Source organism: Pezoporus wallicus, unplaced genomic scaffold (genome assembly GCF_028554395.1).
Source record: "Pezoporus wallicus isolate ANWC-B61680 ecotype Strahan unplaced genomic scaffold, APGP_CSIRO_Pwel_v1 contig_6966, whole genome shotgun sequence".
Taxonomy (NCBI): Eukaryota; Metazoa; Chordata; class Aves; order Psittaciformes; family Psittacidae; genus Pezoporus; species Pezoporus wallicus.
The window spans coordinates 4,161,433-4,187,923 of record NW_026639746.1 but is presented as its reverse complement, the minus strand read 5'-3'; the positions used below and the strand labels follow the sequence as shown (position 1 = coordinate 4,187,923).

The following is a 26,491-nucleotide window of genomic DNA, read 5'->3' as shown; positions in this document are numbered from 1 at the left end:
GCCATACGACCACCTCATGCCCGTAAGGCCCGTGGGATGCCTCAGCGCCCGCTATTCCGTGCGAGAGCTGCCTCACCCGTGAGCACCCCCGTCCCCCGCTGCGGACACGGCCCTATCTCCTCACCCTGCGGACACCGCCCCACCCGGCCCCGGCCACCTCCCGGCCCTGCCTCACGCTCCCCGCCCCCGGCCGGGCCAAACCCCTCCCCCGTCTGCAGCAAGTGGCAGCGGGAAGGGCGGCGGCGCCATCACGTGAGGGTCGTTCCTGCTCCCGGACCCGGCGCAGCCTCGCCGCCGTCGACCCCGGCCCGGTCCCCAGCTCCGCCGCGCCTCGCCCCGCGCTCCCATGCCCAGCAGTGAGGCGGTGCCGCTGGGGCTGGGCGCCTGCCGCAGGTCGGGGGCGCTGGGCGGGATGCTGGCGCTGGTGGCGCGGGTGCTGGAGTGGCTGCGGTCGCTGTTCTGGAAGGAGGAGATGGAGCTCACCCTGGTGGGGCTGCAGTACTCGGGCAAGACCACGCTGCTCACCGTGCTGGCGGTACGCGGCCCCCGGTCGCAGGGGCAAGGCGGGGGGCGCGCAGGGCGGCGGCCCGCGGCGGGGAAGCGGTGGCCGTGGGCGGTGAGGCAACGGCCCGGCGGTGTGGTCTGGCTGGAGGGGGCCGCCCCTCCCGCCTCGCTTCACCTCCCCCGGCAACAGGTGCGGGCTTTGCCCCCGCTGCGATGCTGCCGCCTGTCGTGAGGCCCCGCGCTGCGCTGCGGAGAGGGGGGCGGCGGGCGTGAGGCAGCTCCCGCATCGCTGGCAGCCTCGGGAATTTCACAGCAGGATCGGGTGCGTGTGAAATGGGAGAGACGGGGGGAGAAAGAAAATGTCTCCTCTGCTGACTGCAGAGCGTGCCCGTTCTGGGCATGGGCTCTTGCCTGTGATTGAATTGGCTTTTCACGGCCAGTGTATCCCGGAGTAACTCAGAATGTATCCTGCATCCAAGGCCACAACTCCCTTGTCAACTGAATTCTCCCCTCCCATCAGTTGCATCAAGGTTAATGCCACACACGGTTCCTTGATAGCTCTTTCCCAGCATTCCATGTCTGAATTTGACATTCCCTACCCCCTGTGGTGATGGCCTTGCAGCCTTGTTCCCCTCTAATGCTGATGCTTGCTATGGCGTTTTCCACTTTATTGCCGTCTTTGTTTCTCATCTTTGTTTACTGTGCTCTCTGACCTTCATTTAGGTCCATCCTGAAGATTTACTTTCCATCGGGAAGTGGAAACAGCTATATATGTCAAGTATGGCTCCTGCTAGTCAGGAAGCTTAGCACCTACTCTTGCTGCACATCTTGTCTGGTGAGATTTGCAGCTTCACCTGCCATGAGATAAAGGTTTCCAGATGTTCTTTAGCCCTTATCCTGAAAAGTTGCTAGATCACAGATCAGACCAAACTGGGATGTGTATGACCTAAAGCCAAAGAGATTGAGGCAATGATGACATGAGTATATGGTATTTGTTGTTTGCTTTTGCAAACGATTCTGAGTTAAGGGAAAAACAGAAGATTGTAACTCAGCGGGAGTGAAGAGGTGGAGGCAGAGTAGGAGATGAAGCGGAGTAGGGAAAGTGTACAGTAAAAGTATGTTCTGGGGAGCATCAGCAATCAATAAGCAGAAAATACCTGGATTTAGTATGTTAGTTTGTTAGACACTCAGCACAGGCCTTATCACTCTTTGCGCCCACTGGAAGCGTTCCTCTCCAAAGGATGGGCTTTGCTGAGTAAGGGGGAAAAGGCATGATAAGTTGCATTGCTTCTTGGATTGATTTCATAAACGGAGCAAAAAATACAGCACTTCAGAGACCTTGGTTCAGTTGTGTATGGTGTTAGATTTTGTGCCTATAACTGCTTGTCCACTCACTTATGCTAGACCACCAGTGGTATGGCATCGTATGTTTGTGTCTCTCTCATGCTAATACCTTTAATAGCAAAGCACTGCTGTTACTAGAGGTCTGATTTTGCCAGTATATGTATTGTTTAAGAGTATTCTGCCAGGCATCCATGTTCTGTGGCTAGAGTGTCACGGACTGCAGGTTTTGTAGCTTTTGTATTTTTCAGTCTAGAGATGACACACCATGATAATCAACAAAGAAAGGTGGTTAAAGAATTTGTGAGTAAACAGTTTAAGATATGGCAGATATTACGCTTGAATACAGTTTTACGGGGATGGCAAATTGACTGGGAACTCTGTGTTTGTGTCTATGTGGCTAGAATGTGACAAGATGAAACTAACCGTTACAAAACAGTGGATACTTAAAATGCAAACTGCAATGGATCATATAAACAAGTGTTAAGAAAATACTGTATTTTTCCACTTTGCAAGTGTATTCAGGGATCTTATCAGACTAACATTGAATAAATACCCTTTGAGACAGCCTCCTCTCTTAAGAATTTGAAGATTATGTAGTAATCCTTTGTTACTAGTGGAAACCTTGGATAATGTCCCTGTGTGGTACTATGGCTCTGCACTAATATAATTGAGTAGAATCTGGCCCATGGCTATGGATGTGGTAGGGGATAATGACAGTGTTCATTGTCAAATCAATATTCAGCAACATTGAAAGAGGACAGCATGTTGTAGCATCAGTTACTTTCATCTGTGTCAGGATGTAATCTCTTTTTTACTGAGATACAACCCTAAACTTGTTTGCACATCTTGGATATTCTCAAAATAGGTAATTTGTCATGTAAAACTTCCTTAGCAAGCAAAATGGAACAGATTTCTTACTTTATGGTGCTTATAGCACTTGAAACAAAACACAGTAATTAGAGGTTTTGTACTAATGTCGGCAAAAGATTTGACATATTACTTTGTTTCCTTCATTGTGTGAGGAAAATAAAGAACTGTAAACATAATACTTTCTTTGTTGCTGTTTTCATTCAACCAGAATGGAAAATTTGTAGAAGAAAAGACTAAAGACCAGTAAAGGGGACACTAATTCTTTGCATTCTGTTGCTGATACCAGAGCAGTTATGAAGGATTTGTTTTTTTTTTTCTGATGTCTGTCTTCCAGTTTAGCATGTTACATATGGCGTATAATTTGCTGGCAAAGTGTAATCCTGACTTTCTATGAGTTTGTTTAAACAATAGCCTTCTGAGTTGACCGGCTGTTTTTCGAGGCATTCTTGTGCTTGAGTAATGATGCTACATTCTCAGGGTTTATGTATTTCTATGTGTTTATACATCCGGCCTTCACAAATAAACGTGCTTTATATTTTAAGAAATTAAACCAGTACGTGCTACAGGAGATAGTTACTGATTGTCTTTGTTTTACTCCATCCAATTAAGAAGTTGTGTCACTGATGGCTGCTTATATCTGTATGAGGCTGCAGGTGCATTTGTCTTCACTGTTTTTTTTATATTGCTGTTGACAAGTCACTGAAGCAAGGAAAGAGGAAGGAAAAAAAAAAAAGACTTTCAGAAACAAAAGACGGGGAATATTGTACAGAATAGCAAGAAGGTTCCCATAGGTGAGGTTGAACAAGTAACTGATGGAAGAATCTAATTCCAGACTCCAAAATCTTTGGGGGGGGGGGGGTAAGTACCTGTCAAAGGTTGTACAGCTTTTAAAATCCCAGATTAAAAATAATTAATCTTAGTTTGTGAAGACAAGCTAGAGGCATCGTGTGTTCTCACTCTGCCATGAACAGGGAAAATTTGCAGAAAGTATATAGCAATAGCACCAGGGCGAATTGGTGGCAGTGTGTGCTCTGTGAGGCACGTAGCTGCTGCAGTGCACTGTGAAGCTATGATCACCCACTCTCAGATGGGAGAGATGTATTGGAGCATGCCCATATTTTCTTCCAAGAAAACACAAAGCCATGGCATACGGGATGATGAGGTGGCTGAAGGGAATATGGCCAGATATAGATGGAAGAATGCACCGTGCCTGGGAGACACAATACTTTGTTAACAATACTTTTTGAAAAGAAAGAATGAATTATCCGCTAAGGTCTGAGTTTCACCTTTCTTCTCAAAAGCTGTCTCCTGTAGTGGGTACATGTGTGTAAGGTTCCCGTTATCGTGATGACAAGCATCTGTCTTGTAAAAACATTTCTTGAAACTGGGGGAGGAGGTAGCAATTTGATTTTATCTTTTGGGTTTATGCTGTGCTGCGTTAGTACCTTGTATTTTTCTATCTTTATGGCATTCTCTTAGCTTCCACAGCAGGATTCCTCTGCTGGCATCTACTCAGAAGGAAAGGGTCTGCACATAATACTTTCTACAAAGTACTCCTTTGTCGTTTATTACATTTGGAGTTGAACCATTGGTAACAGTAGTGAGAAACTGTAAGGAAAAATCCTGCTATAATCAGTTTTATCATGTTTTATCATACTGGGGGCTGGACTAGATGACCTTTAAAGTTCCTTTTCAAGCCAAACTATTCAATGGTTCTGTGATTCTCCGTTTTGACCATGCTGCTTTCTGGCTTGCTGAAGGAGCAGATGAATTATCCAAGGTCTTATGGTTTCTGGGCTGACCTTTGTCACTGAGGAGAATAAAAGATCATTTGAAGGGCTGATATGAACAGTCTTTCTTGGCGTGACAGTGCATTAACGTCACTGCTGGCCGGTGCTCTTGCAGAAAATTAATGTGATATTTTACAGTGTTGTAAGATAAAAATTCTAGATTGCAAATGAGAAACTTATCTGCTGTGTATGAACTGTTTTATAATACTTTGTTCTTTTTTTTTTTGTTCTTTTTTTTGTTTGTTTGTTTGTATTCTAGTCAGGGCAGTTCACAGAAGATATGATTCCTACAGTAGGCTTCAATATGAGAAAAATAACAAAAGGAAACGTTACCATAAAGGTAGGTGTGCATGTTTGAAATAAATCCAGAGTGACTAACTAATAGAGGAAGTGATTTCAATTTGGAATGTGAAAGGACAGGAAATTTCTTTGAAGATGGTGGGATTCTTTATCTGTTTTTCTAGCTCAGAACTTTTAAAAGGCATATAGTTGTATATTTCTGTGTTACATGAATCTAGAAATAATGAATTTTGATTTCATTATATCCATGCCAGGCAGAAACTTTGTTGCACTCTTTTGGGTTAGAAAGGTCAGAACATTCTGGGATATTAAAGGGTTGGAGTTGACTCCTGCAAGTGCCTTCTCTCTCTCCCCTTCACAACTCTTAACTGAAATCTGAAGCAGCTTCACTCCCAACTTACGCATCTCAGCGGAGAGTGCAGTTCAGTTCACGTAATGTTGGCTGTATGGGAATCAAACATCTAATGTAATTCAGTTGTCAGGGAACCATCTCTTAGGCGTCTAGAGAAAAGAAGATGATGCCAGTTTGATTGTGATTCATGCCATAGGCATCAAAATAGAGATAAGTAACTCCTGTAGTGTTAAGGCTCTGTGTTGTTTGGTTGTGAAGGGAGCCTGGTTGGTTAGTCCAGATCTTCATAACTTCTATCTAAAATGATGTAAAGGATATATAGGTTTTTGCCTCTACCTTGACTTTTCTCTCAAAAGGGAAAGTAATTTTCTCTTCTTTCTCTCTCAGTTCTAAAGATAGAATTTTTCGTCTGGTTTGGTGTGGCTCCTAAATCTAGGGAGGACTTTCTGAAATGACCTGTAATGTGAATATAAGCAGTTGTTAACTGTTTGTGCATTATCTCTAAAAACGTTAACAGGTAAAGGGTGGTAAAAGGGATCATTTACTTCTGTTGGTTGGGAGATGTTAAAGCTGAACTAGAAAACCCTAAACCTAAAGTTACCATAATGGTGTAAGTGCTGTGAGTGCCTGTTATTTCTGGTTTTAGTATCCTGCTATACTTTTTCAAACTCCCACATGACCATAGGGCCTTCCACTGTACATTCCAATTGTGTGTCTACTTCCTGTTACAAGCTTGCAGAGTAATCAATGGCTTCCTCTATGTCTGTTTGTATGTTACAGTGCCAAGCAGAATCTTCCTTGTAAGGGGCAATAAAACCAGCCCCTCTTACAAAAAAGTCGCAAAATAAACTTCTAATGCATCCACTTTTCTGCCTGTAGTAGCACTTCTAAACTTCCATATAATGTTCCTCATGTAAGAGGCATACTAGATTTACCTTCTGGGAAACCAAGAGAGAATCAGGCAGGTCTAATGCGGGTGGTAGAGACTTAAGGTCAGCTTTTACAATCGGCTGAAGTACATCATAGTGTGAGGTTTTACATTCTGCTTTGAACACCCTGCGCCCTTGCACCCCTTTTCTGTCTGCACCAGTGATCACATGGTAGATCAGCCAAATTATTTAGATGAAAGCAACGCCTAAATAAACTCACCCACCAACCAAACCAAACCTGCCCCCACCATGCTAGTTTCTCCGCAGTCAGTGCCCAAGTAGTGTGCTCCTCAAACAGCTGTGTGATTACTGGTGCCACCACTGTGTGGGAAAGTGGGATACAGACATGGGCAGAATGATGCATTTTGGGGGCAGCCTGGATAGATTGACTTAGATAGCTGCAAACCACCATATTTAGAGTGCAGAATCTGGACAGGGAGAAAGCAGTCTCTCCATTTGGTGAGAAAAATTAAATTTTCCTTCATCCTTCCACTCTGGTAGCTGCAAACTCTTAGGCAGAACTAACACTGCGTGTTGCTAGAGGGCTGCCAGAATTACATGGTCAGTACACACAGACTGCTTGTGGCTTCAGATGGATCAGTGACAGTATTTTAAAAAGATAAATATTTAGTGCTATATTGTTAGAATTTACAAATTTTGGATGGTGTTATGTGTTCTAGTCCTTATGGTTAATTAATGATTTGTATTAGTTATGAAAGAGAATTTATGGCATTGATATCAAAAGAGCATTCTGATTGATGTGGTAATTGTATAGGTATTCACCCCCAAGATTCTGTTTGTTACAACTAATTAACATGTACACTAGATATGACAGCAAATCAAATAGTGTATTTATAACAAGAATTTTAGAGGTACTGCCTCTGATAGTATAGCACTCTACAAATGCAAATGCATCCTAAGGCCATCCCATGCTTTTTTGACCTCTTGCACATCAGCAGCAGATGTGTAGAACAGGAGCAGTGACAAATTTGTGATAGGACACCTCAAATGCAGACTTACAAGCAGAAGCTGTTTGTTTCACATTAAGTAGTCAAACTGTCTTAAGTTTCCACTTCTTCAAAGATGTATTTCTTTCCTACTGTTCTTTCAGGCATGCAGGTGTTCTTTGTTCTCCTACCTGAGCCCTACTGTCTCTTTCAGAGGAGTACATTTGTACTGAAGTAGTACCTTCCACTTGAGCTTTAGTAATGCTTCCTAATTAATCAGGAGAGGATTCTATTTTAATTATTTCTAAATGTCAGTTTCATAAACTTTTCATCTCATCTGCCTTAGATCAAAGAAGATCTGTCAATGATCAAAGAAATCCATATATGCAACAGTCAATAAAAAAGTTACTGCATTCAACCATAGCTAATAAATAATACACAGGAATAGGAATTTCCTTTCAGTTCCCTTGTTTTCTGTCTTGCATAGGAACAATAAGGCCATATAGAGAAAGCATAAGGCTAATTGATCGCTGTACTGATGCTGTGACAGAATTGTCAGATGTGGAAGAAAATGAGAAAGTTGTTAATGGTTCATTCGACTAGAGAAGCAAATCATTTACAAGTAGGCAGTATTCAAAATAAAGTAGTTTTTGAGCCAGGATAGTTCAGGTAAGTGAAGGAAATGACTAATAAGTTTGTACTCCAGTTGTCTGTGCAAACGGTACTTCAAGATCACATTCATATAGGGAGGAGGTATGTTAGTTTCTGTGGTACTGTGCTTTTTTATCCTATGATCTCAAAAGTCATGTTACATATAGTTATTATAATAAGGTTGTAAGAATAAGGAAATAATGCTAAAGTTATTTATATGTTTACTAGTTTCAAAAACGATACTTGGTTTGGAAGCCAGTCTGCACAGGAAACCAGTTCTTGTGATCTCTCTCCTATGACAGCATACAACGAAAGTAAGAGGTGTAGCAAGTATGGCTCTTATGTATACTTATTTCCTTAAAAGCCTGTCAAGATGAAGTACTTGTGCATCGCTATTCCAGTATCTAGGTAAGCTGTTAAAATCTTACAGCCAATTGCTAGATATGGTTTCCAAAATTATTTTACTATGAGAATAATGACATCAGTTGTTGATAAGTTGATGGCTGAAGAATGGTGAGGGGGATGCCTCATACTAGAATCATTTGATGAGCTGTTTGCAGCCTATTCAACAAGGATTCAAGAATGGAATTTTCTTTAACCTATTCATCCCAACAAAGCAGGTTACCTTTCTCATAAAAAATACTATGATATCCAACTGTCGGCTATTATTAAAATTCCTGGATAAAGCATTATGTTACTAACTCTATGAAGTCTTTCAAACGTGGTAGGAAGGATCTTCATAGTAAGCAGATAGGCCTTGTGTCTGACTTTTTTCAAAGGTCTCAGGCGACACTGCAAAACAGAAACAGTTAAACTTACTGTAACAGTGCGGCTGAGAAACCATCTGGTCAAAAAGTCATCAAGTGAAAAAAAAGGCATTCTGGAAATGTAAGACTGATCACGTTAGGCAAAGTGAGCTGCAACACCAACAAGTAAGCGATATTAATTTTTAGCTGTTTGGTTGTTTTTTTTTTCTGTATTTTGGGGCAGGCCGCTAAGAGGAAGCACTGTGCTAATGCAGTGTCACTGCCTGGTTTCTTCACTACAGCTCTCTCTGTAGGTTCCATACCGTTTCGGCAGGCAACAAGAACTAAGGAGCCCCTGCTCTTTATTTTCTTATGATTTTGGCAGGCATTCCTGGAAGCCAGTAGATTTGTTCTCATACTTAGTCTCTAATCCTAGTGTGTGAAAATATGGTCACCGGCATGCCTGTATGTATGAGTAGTTATCTGAACCACACTGAAAGGAAAACGATTTATGCAAGGAGAAACATTTTGTCCGAAGATGCCAATTTCATGTGCATTTCAGTCCAAGCTGAGGATTAGCAGAAATGTAAAGCTGTCCGCTTTAACCATGAATTGTCAAATTTTGGCTTGTGTGTTTAATAAAACCTGTCGCCTGTTATTTCCAACAAAAGAAGAGGCAAAGAAGAAGGATTGTTGTACTGGCCAGTATTTGAAATCTAAACAGGAAGTTTTATGGATTTTGAGGTTGTGGTTGAGGTATTAAATTACGGGATGGTATCTAGCATTGAAATACCTAATGTACAACAGCTTAGAGATTTGTTAAAACTAATTTGATGAAGTTCATAACAAACCTAATGACTTACCACTTTTTTTCTGACCAAAAAAAAAAATAATTATTACTGAATCAATTTGGGGGTTTAATTCCAAGCAGGTTTTTTTTTGCTGAGTGATTTGATTTTATGGAATCTGTTTTTTAATCAGCTCAGTTTCCCTAGTCTTTTTGCTTTGGTGGGATTTACTGTTCAATAACCTGGACAGTAGCTAAAAACTTTATTTGAACAAACTCAGATTTTGAGAGCCTGAGAAGATGTGCACGCAAACTGTTGTTTTAAATGACTGAAGCTCCAGCTAACCAATGTTTCATTCTTACAGTGATAGAGTAGACTCAGGTATAAAAAAGGAAGGGAGCAACACAAGCCATCTATACGCACAGGCAATGCAGCAGCTTCATTTTCAGTGTTCTTGCAGTTGGTTTTCTTGACGTAGCACCATCAGACAGTCTGTGTACCCCGTGGACATCGAGGCTGGAGCCGGCCGCCCTGGGCCGTGCTCGGGGGCTGGAGCTGCGGAGGGTGGCTGGACTGCGGTCCTCCAGCTGTCACCACTAGAGGCCAGCGTCCTTCCACGGGAGCTGCAGCCCTGTCTGCTGGAGGGCGAGGCCAAGTTTGCTGCTTGCTGTGTGCTCTGATGTCAGAGAGGGAGGAGGAGGATCCGTGCTCTGTGCGTTCTTCCAGCTTCCGTAGTTCCAGCACTCCTACGTTCTCTGGAGAGTTGCCAAGTGTCCAAACATCCTCACAGAAACAGAATCCTTCTGCTTTTCAGTAGCAATTAAAAACCACCTTACCTGTCATCATGTGTCATTCAGTATTACCAGCCTCTGTGTGTACTGCCTGTATAACGCTAGCAGTGTTGTACAGGCTATTCTGCATGGCTTGGGTAACTTTGGAAAGGCTGTGCTGTATCTGGGCTGATTTCAAGTCAAAATGGTCATTTCTATAAAGAAGAATTTCTGTGAGATGTCCCAGTGATTTGTGATAGTTGTGTGTAAGGAAAATGTACTGCTGGACTCAAAAGGGCTATGATCCACAGCAGAAAGCCCAGTTACTAGTGATACGTGCCAGGGATTGTTTAGCCTATTCCCTTGGATGATGGGGCAGGTGCTGATGATACAAAACTGGGAGGAGTGGCTGGATAACAGCAGAAAGTTATGCTGCCATCTAGAGGGATTTTAACAGGCATGGGCTGACGTGACCTATGTGAAGTTAGAGACATGAAAGTACAAAGTCCACCGCAGGCTGACTGACTGAAAAGCACCTTTGCAGAAAGGAACATGGAACAGGTTGCCCAAGGAAAATGTGAATGCTTCATCCCTGGCAGTGTTCAAGGCCGGGTTAGACAGGCCTTTGAATAATCTGGTCCAGTGGGAGGTGTCCCCCCCACAGCAGGGGGCTTGGAACTAAATGATCTTAAGATCCTTTCCAACCTAAACCATGCTATGACTCTGTGATCTGGGGGTCCTGGTGGATACCAAGTTGGCCATTGGCAAGCACTGTATCTTTGCAACAGAGACCAGCAAGCATCCTGGGCTACATTAGGAGAAGCTTTGACCACTGGTCAAGGGAGGTAATTAATCCCTCCCTTTTACTCAGCACTGATAAGGCCATACCTGAAGTACAAGAGGGATGTGGAGCTACTGGAGAGTACAGCAAAGAGCCATGAAGATAATTAAGGGACTGGATCATCTCTCATGTGGAGATGCTGAGACACCTGAAACTGTTTAGCCTAGAGGAAGAGAAGGTTCAGGGAGATCTCATCAATGTATCCAAAAAATGTAGTCAAACTTCTCAGTGGTGCTCAGTGACAGGACAAGTGGCAATGGGCACAAACTGAACTATGAAAAATTCAATTTAAACCATAAGAAAAAGTATTTTTACTGTGAGGGCAACCAAACACTGAAACAGGTTGACCAGCCAAGTTCTGGAATCTCCATCCTTGGAGCACTCTGTTGTAGGTGATGCTGCTTTGACCAGAGTGAGTTGGACTATACAGTCTCCAAAGGCCCCCGCTAGCCTCAATGGTGTTGTGATTCTGTGAAAAGGAGTTAAATAAGGGTTAGAAAGTGTCTCAGAGAATGAGTATGGAGCATACTCAGAATTACTCAGTGGTCAGCTAAGAAGGAAAAGTATGAAAGCACTGTTCCATCTCACAGTTTGGGAAGAGAAGCCTTGGAGACTGTATCTGTGCTGTGAGTTCTGTGCTGCAGAGTATGAGTCAGCATCATAACTTTGATAGGAACCTCTGCAGTGGTTGGGGCAAACACGTGGAGCCCCCAGACACGTGGGCAGTGTCCTGAGTCAGAACAGGCAGTGATGAATGTCTCACCAGTGATTCAGAGTAACTGTTAGGACTGCTGAAAATGAGGACCAAAAGTTGATCTCAGGGAATCATCTAAACCAAACTTGTGTTTTGAGGTGAATCAGATATTTACCCAAATATCTTGGGTAACTGTTTCTTAAAATCTGTTCTTCCATGAAGAAGGTTGTACAATGTCGGTTGTTTTGTACAGTGTTCTTTCACTCTAAGTGTTGGAAAGCTTTTTTCTAATGTCTGATATGGGTTGCAGTCATCACAAATTGAGCTGTTTTTCTTCTTCTATATGTGGCAGCCATTTTCTGGAAAGCATGATGGGTTTGCTCCCCCATCCCCTCTTTATAGGTCATATTTTCAAAATCTTTTTTCACCCTTTCTTTTCTCATCTGGACTTTTATGTCTGCTCTATAGACTGATGCTCTGAGACACTGAGGACAGGGCAGTACATACTTCTAAAATCATACATAACATGCTTCTGCTCTAGTACAGGCTGATTTAAGGTTTGCAACACTGTTGAAAATCTAGTTTGTGAACAGCTTAAGCTTTTTCTCCTTCACCTCTGCTTGCCTGCTTCCACTTTGTGCTGGTGCACTTGGTTCCCTCTATCCAAATGGACAATTCTGAACTTGCGTGTGTTGAATTTCAGCCGCCTTATTTCAGACCACTCCTCTAGTTGCTCTGGATACTTCAGGATTCTGATATTTTCTTTTTATCCACTCTCAGCATAAAATTACCTGTAGTTCATATAAAGATATGTTCTATTCAACATCCTGTTAGGACACCTGGGAACCATAAATGCTGCCCCTGGTTAGCACTGTTCTCAGCAACTTTGTCTGATTAATGCTGGGAATCTGTCGGGATTCCTCAGACTTGAGAGGCAGCGGCAAGGAGAACACATGAGGAGAATGCCAGAAAGTTGCTCTGTGGGTTTAAATCTGTCATGAGAGAATGTCCTTCTACCAGTATGAAAGAATGTCTAATCTACCAGTATTAGATTAATTTTGCTTGTCCTTGAAGAACGTACAGCAATGAAAGCAAAAATTACTATTTGCTCAACAGCACAGAAAAGTCAGGAAGATGTGCAACAGTGTATATGCTGTGAAAAAGTAATCACTACATTAGTATTGATCATCTCTTTTGAGATATCAGAGTCCTTGCTTCTGGTCTCATTGCCATCAGTCTTCCAAGTGCAAGTTCTGCCTATAACTTACATGCCTACTTTCACCAGAATATCTTGGATTTCGGTGTCTGTAGACTATGTGAAAAGAGGGTACAAAGGACTGTACATGGTCATGCAGAATTAAGGCTTTCTGCTTTAGGGACAACACAATATTGAGGATAGGATGGGTTGGCTCTTCTGCTTAGATGTGTGCTACATCTTGATTGAGAGGATTGCAGTCTTCCCTCTAAAGCTGCATTCCCTGGAACTCTCCTGCCTTAGAACAACATGGAAGTAAGCAGCATGAGGTTCAAAAAGCAGTTTCTGAGGACAGACTTTGCTTTTGTGTCCTGTTTAAAGTCCACATGTTGATCCTTCCAACATTGTATCTTGTATCTCTGATAAAATGTCAAATACACCCTGATCATTGAGAAATACCCCTTCCCATTAAAAATGCCTCCGTGCTTGTTCTCAGGAGTTGAAGATATTCAACCATTTTGTGTTGCAAGTCGAAGTCTATTTCCAGTTCTTCAGTGAAAGTGCTATGATTAAATTAACAAATTATAAGATGTGAAACATGCATATAGGGGTTTGTTTGGTTTTTATTTTTTGCTGTCTGATGCTACTAAAATAAAACACCCAGTTGAAAAAAAAAATGCTTAAAACTTGGACTTTATCACCAGTGAGGAGTAACAACAGGGTTCTTAAAGGACCAAGACTGATTTCAAAGAACACGGTATTCTGGGAACAATTGCCCACAGAAAATGTAGCCATGTGGCTTTTTTTTTTTTTTTTTTTTTTTTTTTTCAGCTTTAAGGGGAACTGTAAAGGCATTTCTGAAATACAAGGTAGTAGGTGGATGGTAAGTATTCTAAGGAAGTAAGGTATTCTAGCTTCCATAATAGGTTACATGGCTGGTACTCCTAGTAAGGCTCTAGAGTTATGTGTCCACAAGGCAATTTATTAAAAACTTTAGGGTTATTTGGTTTAGCTTTTTATTTTTTCCCTTTATTAGATGAGGAAGCTGAACATTACTGATTGAAGACTCTAGTCTAGTATAAATGACTGTTTCAGGTTTGTCTCCCTGGAATTTAGCCAGTTGAAAGAGGAGAATGCCAGCCTGAGCCAGATTATCTGAACTCAGTGGAGAGCAGTGGGTGCTTTGCAGGAATGCTTCATCTAGTAGGCAAGGTAAGACAGATGCAATCATTAGAATTTCCTCACTTCTTTGTTCAGGTTAGGTTTTATGGCTGATATTTTCTGAATACTTCCAAGCAGAAAGATACATGTGAGTTCCAAGTATTTGTAGTGTTGGATTCATCTTGTAAGTAAAGATGTCTGAATGTAAATAGCTATACATCTGCAGTGAGGGTTAAGCTCCTTTAACAGTAGTCAGAGGAGCTCTAGTCAGTACTGTCAAGCCTAGAGCGTAATTTTGTCATCCTAACAAAGATGTTGCGTCTGGTCAGCTGAATGGCTGTCTAGTCTTCACTGACTGCCATGAGATCCTGGGTACTGAACCCATGCAATGACATTGAGATACATGTCGTTGTACACATCTCTGCCCATAAGAAATACCTACCCAGCATGGCTGAAAAAAGCTATGTGAACTGACATCTAGAAAATAATTTTTCCTGAAACTGTCTGATTAACCGACAAGCCTTCCCACAATATAAGCTGATTAGCAGAAACACAAACAGACTTTTAATGAGCCTCCCTGTAACTGCAAGCCTTCAAAAACCTTTGAACCTATTCCCCAACTGCATTTTTGCTCAACTGTCATGATACATCTCTGTACAAAGGAGAAGGATTTGCTCCTCAGTGTACTTGGTAGGTGTGGTCTTAAGAAAGAGCCTTCTAGCCACAGAAATAAATTGAAGAGACATATCCAGAGAGATTCCTGTTTTAGGAGAATTTGATTTAACAAGTATGTATAAACACTAAGGTAAATGATGATTCCAAAGTATGGTGATTAATCTAGTTTAAAAATTAAAACATTGCATTATTTTATGATAGTGTAGACCTGCAAGCACAATTAGAGGTACTACTTTATAGGAACAGACAGGAACAATAATTGTTGACAAAATGCAGTAGAAATGAGATGTATGCCTTTGAGACTGAGCCTAAACGGCAACAACTTGATATCTTAATTTCCTGTGAGACAGTGGGGCTGGGTATTAAGGAAACTTTTTCTCTCTTTAGTTTTGTCATTCTGTAGGTATTTTCTGATTCTTAAAATCATCTGATCTTCTAGGGATAAAATTGCCTCTTAAACATTATAAAAATCTTATTGCCGAGGGACCAATGAAAGCCATGGGAGAAATTTGAAGTCATGTCTCTTTTAAAAAACACCCAGACAAAATAAACTTATTTTTGTAGCTGTTTATTCTGCTTTTAAGGTGTAGTCACGTGCCTTTCCCAGTTCACACCCAGAATATACTTTTACCTGTGTATTAAATACTGAGATACAAAAATAGGTGATTTACAAAACATGAAAGGCTCACACAAGCTTTAACATTAAGGACTCTCCCCCTTCCTTCCTGGGTGCCACTTGTATTCTCACAGTTCTGGCTGTTCTGTGATGAACAGTGGAAATGGTTTCAGGCAGAGATTTGTGTTTTGAATAAATTAGTCAACTCTGTCGCTAGTTATGCAATGTTAGAAAGAGGATTAGAAAGTTGTTACTGTAACCATCATAATTTCATAGGCAAAGAGGTGAAAATTGTTTAAAATTTATTTCATGCATTTATTTTTTTCCTTTTTCAGATTATTGTCATTTAATATATTAAGGTAAACTGGGTTCCCAAGCACTGTTAAAAACACCTAGTCTATGTGGTGTCCTCCATGTTGTACTTTAACGAATAGCTGTAAGCCTTTTTAGGGAAACTGATTGGAAATGACTTACCTTTCCATTGTTTTGAGGTGACTTTTTCTGCTAATGATAATCATACTTGCAATTTAATGTAGTATAAATATTGCAATTTAATGTACTAGAAATATAGTATATCATCAAACAAGGGCAAAACCAGTATTTTTCTGTCTTATATTATTTATGGTGTGATTGGTCCAGGCTACATCATCTTGTAGATTTTTGTGGCTAACAGGAATAATTGTCATCAGTCTCCAAGAATCTAATCTTACTACTGGCCTTCCCTGTCCTCTTTCCCCTTCTTTCTTCTCTAATCTACCAAGAAAATAATTTAGTTTCTTTTTCCAGACACCCGGATGTGCAGCAGATGGTTACTGATAGTTTCAAGGTCCTGATGAGTTATTGGTATAGTGTTGGTGTGAGGTTTGTCATCTATCATAATGAACTGTGTACTCAAGTTTTTAAAATAAAAGGTTTATTTTATTAGTACTTTTAAAATAGCACTTTAAATGTCAGTGCAGTTAGTATTTGATACCCAGTTCATGGTCAGAAGTTCATGGTCAGAAGTTCACTCAAACCTCTTCCATATGTAAAATTCTTGATCTTATAAAGGGGATCAGAGGCAGTCTACATTTAGGTGACATACTAATTTTATGCCAGAAGGAACAGTAAGAGCAGTCAGGAAATTATTTTAATGGTGAACTGGGAAATACTTCTTTCTAAAATACAAACATAAGGTGTTGAAAATGATAGAGAAATTAATACCTAAATATGACTTAATTGTGGAATTAAAAATATAGTCCACAATTTTAGTTGAAAAAGGTCTTATCCCGAGAGTCTATTAAGTCTTTGTGCAAGTCTTTGTTGTCACAGCAGGTTTAATATGTATGGATTTATAAAGTAGAAATATGGAAACAACTCTTAAGAAAATTTTGCTTCTGTGTATGTTACTTCCAAATTTAGTTTGTACTGTAGTGGATATGCCTCCTAGATCTGCTGTATGGTACATAATGTTTTCCTAGCTAAATCTGATTAAAATAGGAAATGATTACTTATCTTTATCATTAATGTATGAACAGTTCAGTTCCTTCTATTTTTCAGTGTTCATCACTATTTTGATAGGTGTGCCACTAGTAAAACAACTGTCTACATAATCATGTAGCCCTTGCCTGCATAGTTTAAATCCTTTCCCTGGTATTTTGATCTTGGAAGTAGTTTTGAAACCCAAAATACTGATTTTCTGCAAGCAAAGGAGAATAAGTAACTCCTGTACAGATAGATAATGTGTTAGCCTTTTAACCATAAAGGATTCAGTAGGATTGCCCGATACCAATAGCATGCTTAAGTATTGCAGGATTGAAGCTTTATAAAGTCTCAAGCAGAATGTGAGCTTTCTTAAGATTCACTGATTAATCTTTCAGACCTACCATATACTATTGTTTCCTTTCTGGTTCTGGTCAGTTAATCCATGTGTCTTTTAAAGCACATTTGATGAACAAATGTGAGATCTGTGGAGATATCGGAGCACCCTAGAGTATATTATCCTTTTCGTGGATTTAATTTGCTCTCTGACCAACTCTTTACTTAATATCTTTATTTACTTAATATTTTATAGGTCTCCCTAGACCCATAAAAAATGCAACTTCATAACTGTTTTCATACAATGGTACTATTCTTTCTGGGTTTTGAACTGTGTATTTGCAATAATTCACTTTGGTATCTGAGGAAGACTTTTCTTGGAGTGGGAAGGGCAGCATTCTCTAAATGGATATTTGGAGCTGCTATTGTCACAGGACTGACTTGCCCTGTGAATGTGCCTGTCCCACTCCATTGTCTGGAAGGGGCTGAGAAGACCAGTCTCTCGAGGAAGGTCGCTTGGGAAACTGCCTTCATCTAGGCATTGTCAATGGAATCTGCCTGCTGCATGTAAGAGTTCTGCTGTTACTACTGTGTAGTTCAAAAACATTGTGGGGTTGAGGTGTTCTTACCTTTTCCAGGTATGGGACATTGGAGGGCAGCCAAGGTTTCGAAGTATGTGGGAGCGTTACTGCAGAGGAGTCAATGCAGTTGTGTAAGTTTTCTTCTGTATGCCTATACAAAATATATTTTGAAATATGTATTATTTCTGTAACTATGCTTTTCTTTTTGTCCACGTCTGCCACATAGGAAGACCCAACATGATAAAAGTAGTGTGTTTTACACATCCAGCAACCCAGATGCATTAGTAATAGCGTGTTCCAGGCCTTTTTTTCCCCATGGCGTGTATTTGATTCTGTATCCTTGTGTTTTAATAAATCCAGGACTTATGCAACTTTGGACTGTTCTAATGCTATTGTGAATGTAACCATACTTGTCAAATTTCAGATGTTTTAATGCAACTTTCTTCAGGAAATGGTCATTATCATAAATAACTATATTCCCATTGCAGTTACATGGTGGATGCAGCAGACTTAGAAAAAGTAGAAGCTTCAAAGAATGAGCTACACAGTTTGATAGATAAACCACAATTGCATGGAATTCCAGTAAGTGTTTTGATTATTATTCTTACCTGAATGTAGACAATGTAGCCTAAATCCTCATGAATTGGTTCCTCTAGACTCTTAAAAATATTAGCCTGGATGTATTGAGTGCTGTTACAAAAATTATTGTGATATTTTTTCAGTCATCTAAGCCATCTTATCAGTGCTGCAGTGTGGTTGTAGGTTTTCTTCTCTAAAGGTCGGAATAGATTTGGGAAAAAATCATTTTCATATGTGGCATTATCGGACAGTAATTACTTCCAGTCAGTCCCCTTCTTGGCTGGGTTTGAACCAGTGACCCAGATATATTTCTGGCAGTATCTTAAGGCATATGAGGTTTGTCTTTCTGAAGGTTGGCAGATGCATTAGATAATGTCATCTGCTTCCAGAGACTGTGGAGGAGTTTGACTTTTTAAGTGTCTCGACTTTTTCGTGACTGTTTAGTTTTTCAAACCATGTGGAAAAAAATGCAAATATACATCTGTTCTCCAACAGGAAGTGTCAAAGAATAGTATATTCTGCTGAACTTCTAGTGAGGAACTATGAAGTTGGAAACTAGCTGATTAATTAAATATAATCTGCCAGTTTAGACTAGAAGGAATCCATCAGGTTAGCACTAATCTTTGCTGATATCACCAAGCAAGCGTTTGTAGCTTTGATTATAAGAAGGAAAACAATGGTACATACAAATCAGGAAGAAGGTACAACTTGATGGCTGCTGCTTGGCCCCTTTTTTGTAAGCAAATATTGGGAGATTTGGCCACTGCATGTGATTAAAGTCAACTGAGAATGAGTAGACAGCCAGCCAACATGAAATCATTGTGAGAAAAAGGTTCTTGCACATCCATCCTTGAAAAAGAATTTTTCAAGTGACTCTCAATAATTTTTATAAGGCTTGCTGTTACTGTTGTGTTTCTGTATGCTAAGTGTATATTGAATATATCCTGCAGAAGTCTATAGTCACGCTATTCATGGTGAGTGACATTGTCCTTTGTGCTGTCTTCACATCCTGTTTTACTTCTCACTTTTCCTTCCTGAAATGATAGGTCTTTTGTATCTTCAGAAGTATTTAATTAAGTTCCTTTCCTTTTATATGTTATAATATCACATTCCAATTGCCCAGCCTGACCAGCACAGTAATTTCCAAGATGCAGTAATGTGTTTTTTACTTACTTCTATTTCATAGGTATTAACTAGTATTGAACTTCCTCCAATTTATTGTATGCAGGCTTTAGCATTATAGATTTTAAAGTAGCTTTATTAATCTGAGTCTGCAAGTAATGAGTTTTAATGTGTTCCAGATTCATGGAAAATAGTGGGACAGTCTTGACTCAGAATTGTAACACATCTGGAAAACAATAATGCAATCATAATTAGAAAAGCCTTCCATTGCTTACTTTATCTTACAGTGTGCTCAACCCATTTATCTGACCTTAATTTATACTTGAAGCCTTAAGCATTTTGTAGCAACTTTTAAGTTCTGACACCTATTCAGTAATTTTTCTGCATTTCTCAGACTTAATTCCAAATGGCTGCCTTTCTGATTTCTACCATGGATGCTCGAAGTGGAGGGCAAGTAATCAGTCATATTGCTGGTGCTTTGATGATACAGGGTTTGGTTGCCTGACTGTTTAGTATGTCAGTGTTAAGATTCTCTAGAGAGAATCCTGCCTGGGTCTCGAGGACCCAGCATCTATTGCTGGGGTCCTACTTTTGATTAACATTAGTCTGGTCTTGTGAATTGAATGTCTGTTGTTGGTTGAGTGCACCCAGGGCATGCTCTCTGCAAAGTTTAGTTGCATTCAATCTGACACCATCCCATAATGCCATTCAGAAAGGAGATTCACTTCCAGAGAAGACTTCTGGTACTGATACAGCCAGAAATAATTGGATCCAGAGAATGTGCATACAGTATCTGACCTGGATGAGGAGCAGGATTTCCATGATGCTTCCACAATCATTAGTCATTTTGAATGTGTGCTGTTGCAGAACTACTTAGATGCAAGATCCAAAATAATGCAAACAAATGGTTAAAGACAAAAATAAACTTTCATTGCTCTTGACTTTAACATGCATATGAATGATTTCTTTCAGGTGTTAGTCCTTGGAAATAAAAGAGACCTCCCAGGTGCACTGGATGAAAAGCAGTTAATTGAGAAATTGTAAGTAGCTGTAAAAAGCTGCAGCACTTTGAAATTTGATATGTAAGAGAAAATCACTAGTAGTATATGGCAATAACCAGCTATAACAGATTCCATTTTACATTCTCAGATACTCAAGCTCTCCTGGCAACTGAAATAGCAATCTAGGCTGATAACTGACTGCAGTAGATTTGAACCTCTCTTGATTATTATTTCATTTGTATAAAGTTGTTTCAGATAATCCTGTTTTCCCATCACTGAAGATACAGCTGCTATACATAGCAATAGGCTTACTTACACTTTTCAGAGTACATTGCTCAGTAATGCTCATATGGCATTAGAACAGAGTCATTTCAAACTACTGCCTGTAAATTTAAGCAATTCAAATATTTTGGGCTCATATCCAAAGCATATACGTATGAATTACTGAAACTAACTTAAATTGATGCATTGCAAGGGTAATTATAAAGGAAATACACAATTTTGTAAAAATGGCCAATATAGCACTAATTTTGCAGAATAGGGTTCTGCATCTCAAATCACAGAATTTTAATTAGTAGTCAGTGAAGTTGTATAGAAGGCTGGGGAGGCCTGTCAGAAATCTGGAGAGGGACTTCTTACAAGGACATGTAGTGATAGGACACGGGGTGATGTCTTTAAACTGAAAGAGGGGAGATTTAAATTGGATACTAGGAAGAAGTTATTTACTGCAAGGGTTGTGAGACACTGGCACAGGTCGCCCAGAGAGCCTGTGGCTGCCCTATGCCTGGCAGTGTTCAGGGCCAGGTTGGGTGAGGCTTTGAGTAACCTGGTCTAGCAGAAAGTGTCTCTGCTCATGGCAGGGGAGTTGGAACAAGACAATCTTTAAGGTCCCTTCCAACCTAAACCATTCTGTAATTCTGTGGTCCAAAGGCTAAGCAACTAAACTAGGACTTAGGAAACATAATGGCTAAGGTTGGAAGGAGCCTCCTTGTCGACCCACCTGCTCAAGCAGAGCCATCTAGAGCTGATTGCCCTGGACTGTGTCTGGACAGCTTTTGAGTATCTTAAAGCGTGGAGACTTTGCAACCTCTGTGGGCAACCTGTGCTAGTGCTCGATCACCCTCAGAGGTAAAAAGTATTTCCTTATGTTCAGAGGGGGCCTCTTGTGTTTCAGTTTGCAACCATTGCCTCTTACCCTGTCACTGGGCTCCATCTTTACAGCCTTCTTTCAGATATTTGTACACATTAATAAGATCCCCCCTCAGCCTTTTCTTCTCTATGCTGGAGTCCCACTTCTCTTAGCCTTTCCTGATACATGAGATGCTCCACTGCCTCAGTGGTTTTAGTGGCCCTTCACAGGACTCTCTCCAGTAGCTTCACACCAGTCTTGTACTGGGTAGCTCAGAAGTGGATGCAGCACTCAATTATAACCTTACCAGAGCTAAGTAGAAGGGAAGGATCACCTTCCTTGACCTGCTGGCAACACTCCTCCTAATGCAACCCAAAATGCCATTAGCCTTTTTTGTCACATTGCTGGATCGTGTTCAACTTGGTGCCCACCCATCTTGCTTTCTGCAAAGCTGCTTTCCCAGACACTGCTCTTCCCTCATCTACCAAGCTGTAGATCTCATTGTAGAAGGTTATCAGGTTGGCCAAGCATGATATCCCCTTTGTGAATCCATGCTGACTACTCCTGATCACCACCTTACCTTTCACATGCCTGGAAAGAGTTTCCAGGATTAGTTGCTCCATCACCTTCCCAGAGATCAAGGTGAGGCAGACTGTCATGTAGTTCCCTGGGTCCTTCTTCCTGCTCTTTCTGAAGACAAGAGTGCAATTTGCTTTTCTCTACTCTGGAGGCATCTCTCCCAGTCGTCATGATCATTCAGAGGTTATCAGGAGTGGCCTCACAAGGACATCAGCCAGCTCCCTCATTCCTCCTAGATATATCCCACCAGGGCCCACATAATTCTCTCTGTCTGGTTTGCTGTGTATTTCCTGACCTGATTTTCCGTCAAGAGTACAACTTCCTTGCTCCAGACTTTCCCTCTGTTTTCTGGAACATCTGATTCCTGAAGGCTAATCTTGCTAGCAAAAGCAGCATCCAGCACTTCTGCCTTTTCTGTGTCCTGTGTAACCAGGTTGCCTGTCTCTTTGAGCAGTGGGCCCATATTTTCTCTTCCATTTGTTGCTTATGTACTTACAGAAATTGTTCGAGTTGCCTTTGACATTCCTCCAATTTCAGTTGGGCTTTGGCTGTCCTAACTGTGTCTCTGCATGCTTGGACAATGTTTCTGTGTTCTTCCTAGGTTGCCTCTCCCTGCTTCCACCTTCTGTATGTGTCCTTTTTGTAACATGGTTTTGCCAGGAGCTCGTTGTTCATCCACTTATGCCTCCTGGCTGTTTTTTTTCTGGACTTGCTAGGATGGGCTGCTTCTGAGTTTGGAGATGATCTTTGAATATTAACCAGCTTTCTTGAGCCCTTCTTTGCTACAGGGCCCTATCCCATGGGACTCTTCCAAGCAGGTTCCTGAAGAGGCCAAATCTGCTCTCCTGAAGTTCAGGGAGGTCACTAGCTCTTTAGAGTCTCTTGTGTGATCTCAAAACTCTTTCTTTTTTGGTGCCTCCACTCTACATCTCATTTGAGTGCTGTTGCTTGATTAAGAGTTATTGGAGATAAAAACACTGTATTCCAAGGGAAAAGAGTAGAAGATGAATGCTAAGTTAAAGAGATGTGGGGGGTTTTGTGTGCAGTAGCATATTTTAAAAATTTAATATCTGAGGATAGATTTGAACCTACTGAGTAAAAAGCAGGAAGCATGTAATTTAATGGAAATTTCTGTTGTCAGTTTTTGTGGAGTTGCAGTACCGCTTATTTTATTGTTTCTGTTTCTGCAGAAACCTTTCAGCAATTCAAGACAGAGAAATCTGCTGCTATTCCATTTCCTGTAAAGAGAAGGATAACATTGGTAAGCTTTGGTTTGTTTTTTTTAACAGCATCATTAGTGTATATTTTGTACTTTGGTTCAGATGTTAAAAATGTTAATGAGATTTGAATATCTAATTCCAGCATATAACTGAAGATCTCTAAGAGTTTGTTGCAAATATTGCATGCAGTTGTATCTGTTTAGACATCGAATTATGCGTAATTTTAAAGTCACTTGTAGAACTATTTAGTTCCATGAGAAGTTAAGAAATTAATTTGACAGGAGCCTTGGAAAAGCACATCTAAACCCCAAAGTATTTGAATCCCTCACAAAATAGTAACTGGATATGAAGGCCTTCCAGTTCTTAGCTGATACCTAAAAGATTTTGTAATTGTTTTGTTCCATGTGTGGTTTTACTTTGTAAGTGGGTCTTAACATGCACGTGGCTGTATGGCAGTGTTCCTCAAACTGAGGGACTAGTGCTTTTGTCCTGTTGGAGACTCAAAGAGTGTATCCTGAAGTCAGGATGAGTGAAGGGCAGCAAAGGTGATTGAGATTTAGAAATGCAGTGCTTGATCCTCATTGAATTGGCAAGGCTGCAGTGAAGGATCTCAAGAGTTCTATTGAGACTAGAAGTTGGTAAAAACAGCTTAATTTCTGAAAGGATCCTGGAGAGAATAGGTTTTGATCCTGGTTCATTTATATGGATGGCCTGGAGGAGAAAAGCATGCAAAAAAGGCATGCTAAAATTTGCAAATAGGAAAATAGTGAAAAGAATGATTGCTAGTGCAGAGGGATGTTGATCACTTACTTGTGGAAGTCCTGGGACTGGTGATGAAAAAGACTCAAATCCTAATGGAGAATCACTCAAGTATCTTTCAGTGTAACATTGTGCCTAGAAAGGCTAACCTGGTTCCTGACAATTTGCCCGAAGAACTAACAGATGGGATCAGACTATATATATCACATGTGACTGGAACTGTGTGGGCATTACTGGAGCGCTTGTGTGCTGTCTTTTGAGAAAGACCTTGAGAAACTGAAAAGAGGTTGGGCAAAAACCTAGGGAGATCAAAAGACTGAAAAACATATTTTATAGTGAAAAACTAGAATGAAAATGTTTAGCTTATTAGTGATGAAACTACTAGGCTGTTAAAAAGACTGGCAGCTGTCTTCTGCTGCATTTTTGATTGATGTTGTTGCAGTTGAATGAGATGATAGTGCAAATTGCAGGCTAATGGGTCTCATCAGGAAGTGTAGGTGTAAGACTGCCAGTTACTGTGTCCTGAGAGACAGAAACTGTATGAAGATGAGTATATAGTTATTAGCTTTGGTTTAGATTCTGCGGGGTGCTTCTCTCTGCAGTCTTGGTGCCTAAGCTGGTCTGCCAGAATATTCATGGAATGCTGTCTGGAATTTTGGACAGATGTGGCAACAAATTTAAATTTGGGGCTAGAGCTGTTGCTTCCCCCCTGGCATTCTTCCTACCTCCCTGACAGATGTTACTGCCTTGAGGCAAAAAACATTTAAGCTGCTCATGAATCAGTTTGTGAACTGCTGCCGTTTTCAGCCCAATGCATTAGATTGTATCAGGAGGGTTACCAATTTCAGCTATCAAATTTGAGTCCAGTATTGCATGTCTTTCAGAGACCTTGGACTCATACAACCTGCCTTAATGGCTTCTTAATGCTTTGTCAGATGTTTGTCCTTCACTTCTGGTTGTGTATTTCTGCCTTTATTCCCACACTGCATTTCATTCTAGTCTGGATTTTACCATTCCTTTTATGGTAAATTTAAATCTTTGCTTTTCCAACAGTTCTTCATCTGTAGGTTAGAGAACTTGATGTCAGTCATTGTATTTCAAGAATACAAAATGCACATAATTTAAAAACAAACAACAAGATTAAAAAACCCTTACCTGGAGTTTTCAATACTGAATTTTTAATGAGGTGTAAATGAGGGCCTGTGGTTTCTGGAGTTTTGTTTGTTTGTATTAACGTGCTGGTTTTCTGTTGTCCTTTTACATTCTGCAAACAGGCTGTTGAGTTTTTTCATTTTGTTTTATCTATCCTGGCAGACATAACACTACAATGGCTTATTCAGCACTCCAAATCAAGACACTGTTGAAGAAACTTTTTCCTGAGGATAACTCCCAATCACTTTGACTCCTGTCACCTACACACAACTGAAAAGATAAAGAATACAACTGTGTATTACCAGGGCTCACCGTGGTCGTATTTGTTAACAGAAGTAAAACTGAGTTATAGCTTGTCTCTCTATTTTGGTTCTTTTTATTGTTTTTTGTTTTTATTTTTGTTTTTTTTTTAAATCCAGATATTTGTTTGTCTAGGTGAAACTCCTGAATGCCTTAATACAAGACTGAAAGAAATCAATACTTTTCGGGGCTGAAATGTTTAAGTTTATGCATGTGAATTGTCAAATACTTAGTAATTTTTTCTAATTTGAAACTGAATAAACTGCACAGTGGAAACATATGTCTGGTTTTTTTGAACACATCATGTAATTATTCATACACATTTTGCCTGCCAACATCTGTACTTAAGTATCAATAATAAATTAAAACCACTATTAAAAATATCTTATTCATAAAAATACTGTTAATCAGAACACTTTCAAATACTCTCATCGGTAAGAAGTTATTTCCAAAGTTGGGTATCTGTAGTTATATAATTTTTCAGGTTAATAATGTGAATTATTTGTATGAATATTTTTTTTTGAATTGACACATAAACCAAACTCTAGGCTATTCTGTTCTCTATTGGTGGAAGAAAGAGTCTAGAACTGCAGCGGATATTTTTCTCTCCTAAATACGGAATGAAACGCAGAGAGAGAGCAGATCATAGAATCATAGAATGGATAGGAGGAAAGGATCTTAAGATCATCTAGTTCCAACCCCCTGCCATGGGCAGGGACACCTCACACTAAACCGTGTCACCCAAGGCTCTGTCCACTCTGATCTTGAACATAGCCAGGGATGGAGCTTTTACCACTTCTTTGGGCAACTTGTAGTGCCTTACCACCCTGACAGTAAAGAACTTCTTTCTTATGTCTGACCTAATGATAGGTCATATGCATCTTTTCTGAAATTATTACCCCCCCAAATTAATGGATTTTCTAAGCATTTTTTACTGTGAATGAAATAATTTTCACAGTGCTTCTGTACTACTCTTTCCATTCCTCAGCTATGCAGAATTTCTGAGCATATACCATAGCATAGCTGGGCTCTGAAGTAGGATTATTTATTTTGAAACAGATTGAAGAAGTAATTCACTTTATAAATCTTGATGCTTTGC

The 26,491-nt window shown here is 40.4% G+C and overlaps 1 protein-coding gene across 1 annotated transcript; it reads left to right on the top strand.

The window, feature by feature from the left end:
• Positions 1 to 204: 204 nt before the first annotated feature.
• LOC130602665 (ADP-ribosylation factor-like protein 8B) lies at positions 205 to 25,456 on the top strand. The gene is made up of 7 exons (XM_057415775.1): positions 205 to 535; positions 4,768 to 4,848; positions 17,609 to 17,682; positions 18,040 to 18,133; positions 20,225 to 20,292; positions 23,152 to 23,222; positions 25,255 to 25,456. Exons 1-7 carry the CDS (start codon positions 347 to 349, stop codon positions 25,302 to 25,304), a joined length of 627 nt encoding a protein of 208 aa, XP_057271758.1. The 5' UTR covers positions 205 to 346; the 3' UTR covers positions 25,305 to 25,456.
• Positions 25,457 to 26,491: the final 1,035 nt, after the last annotated feature.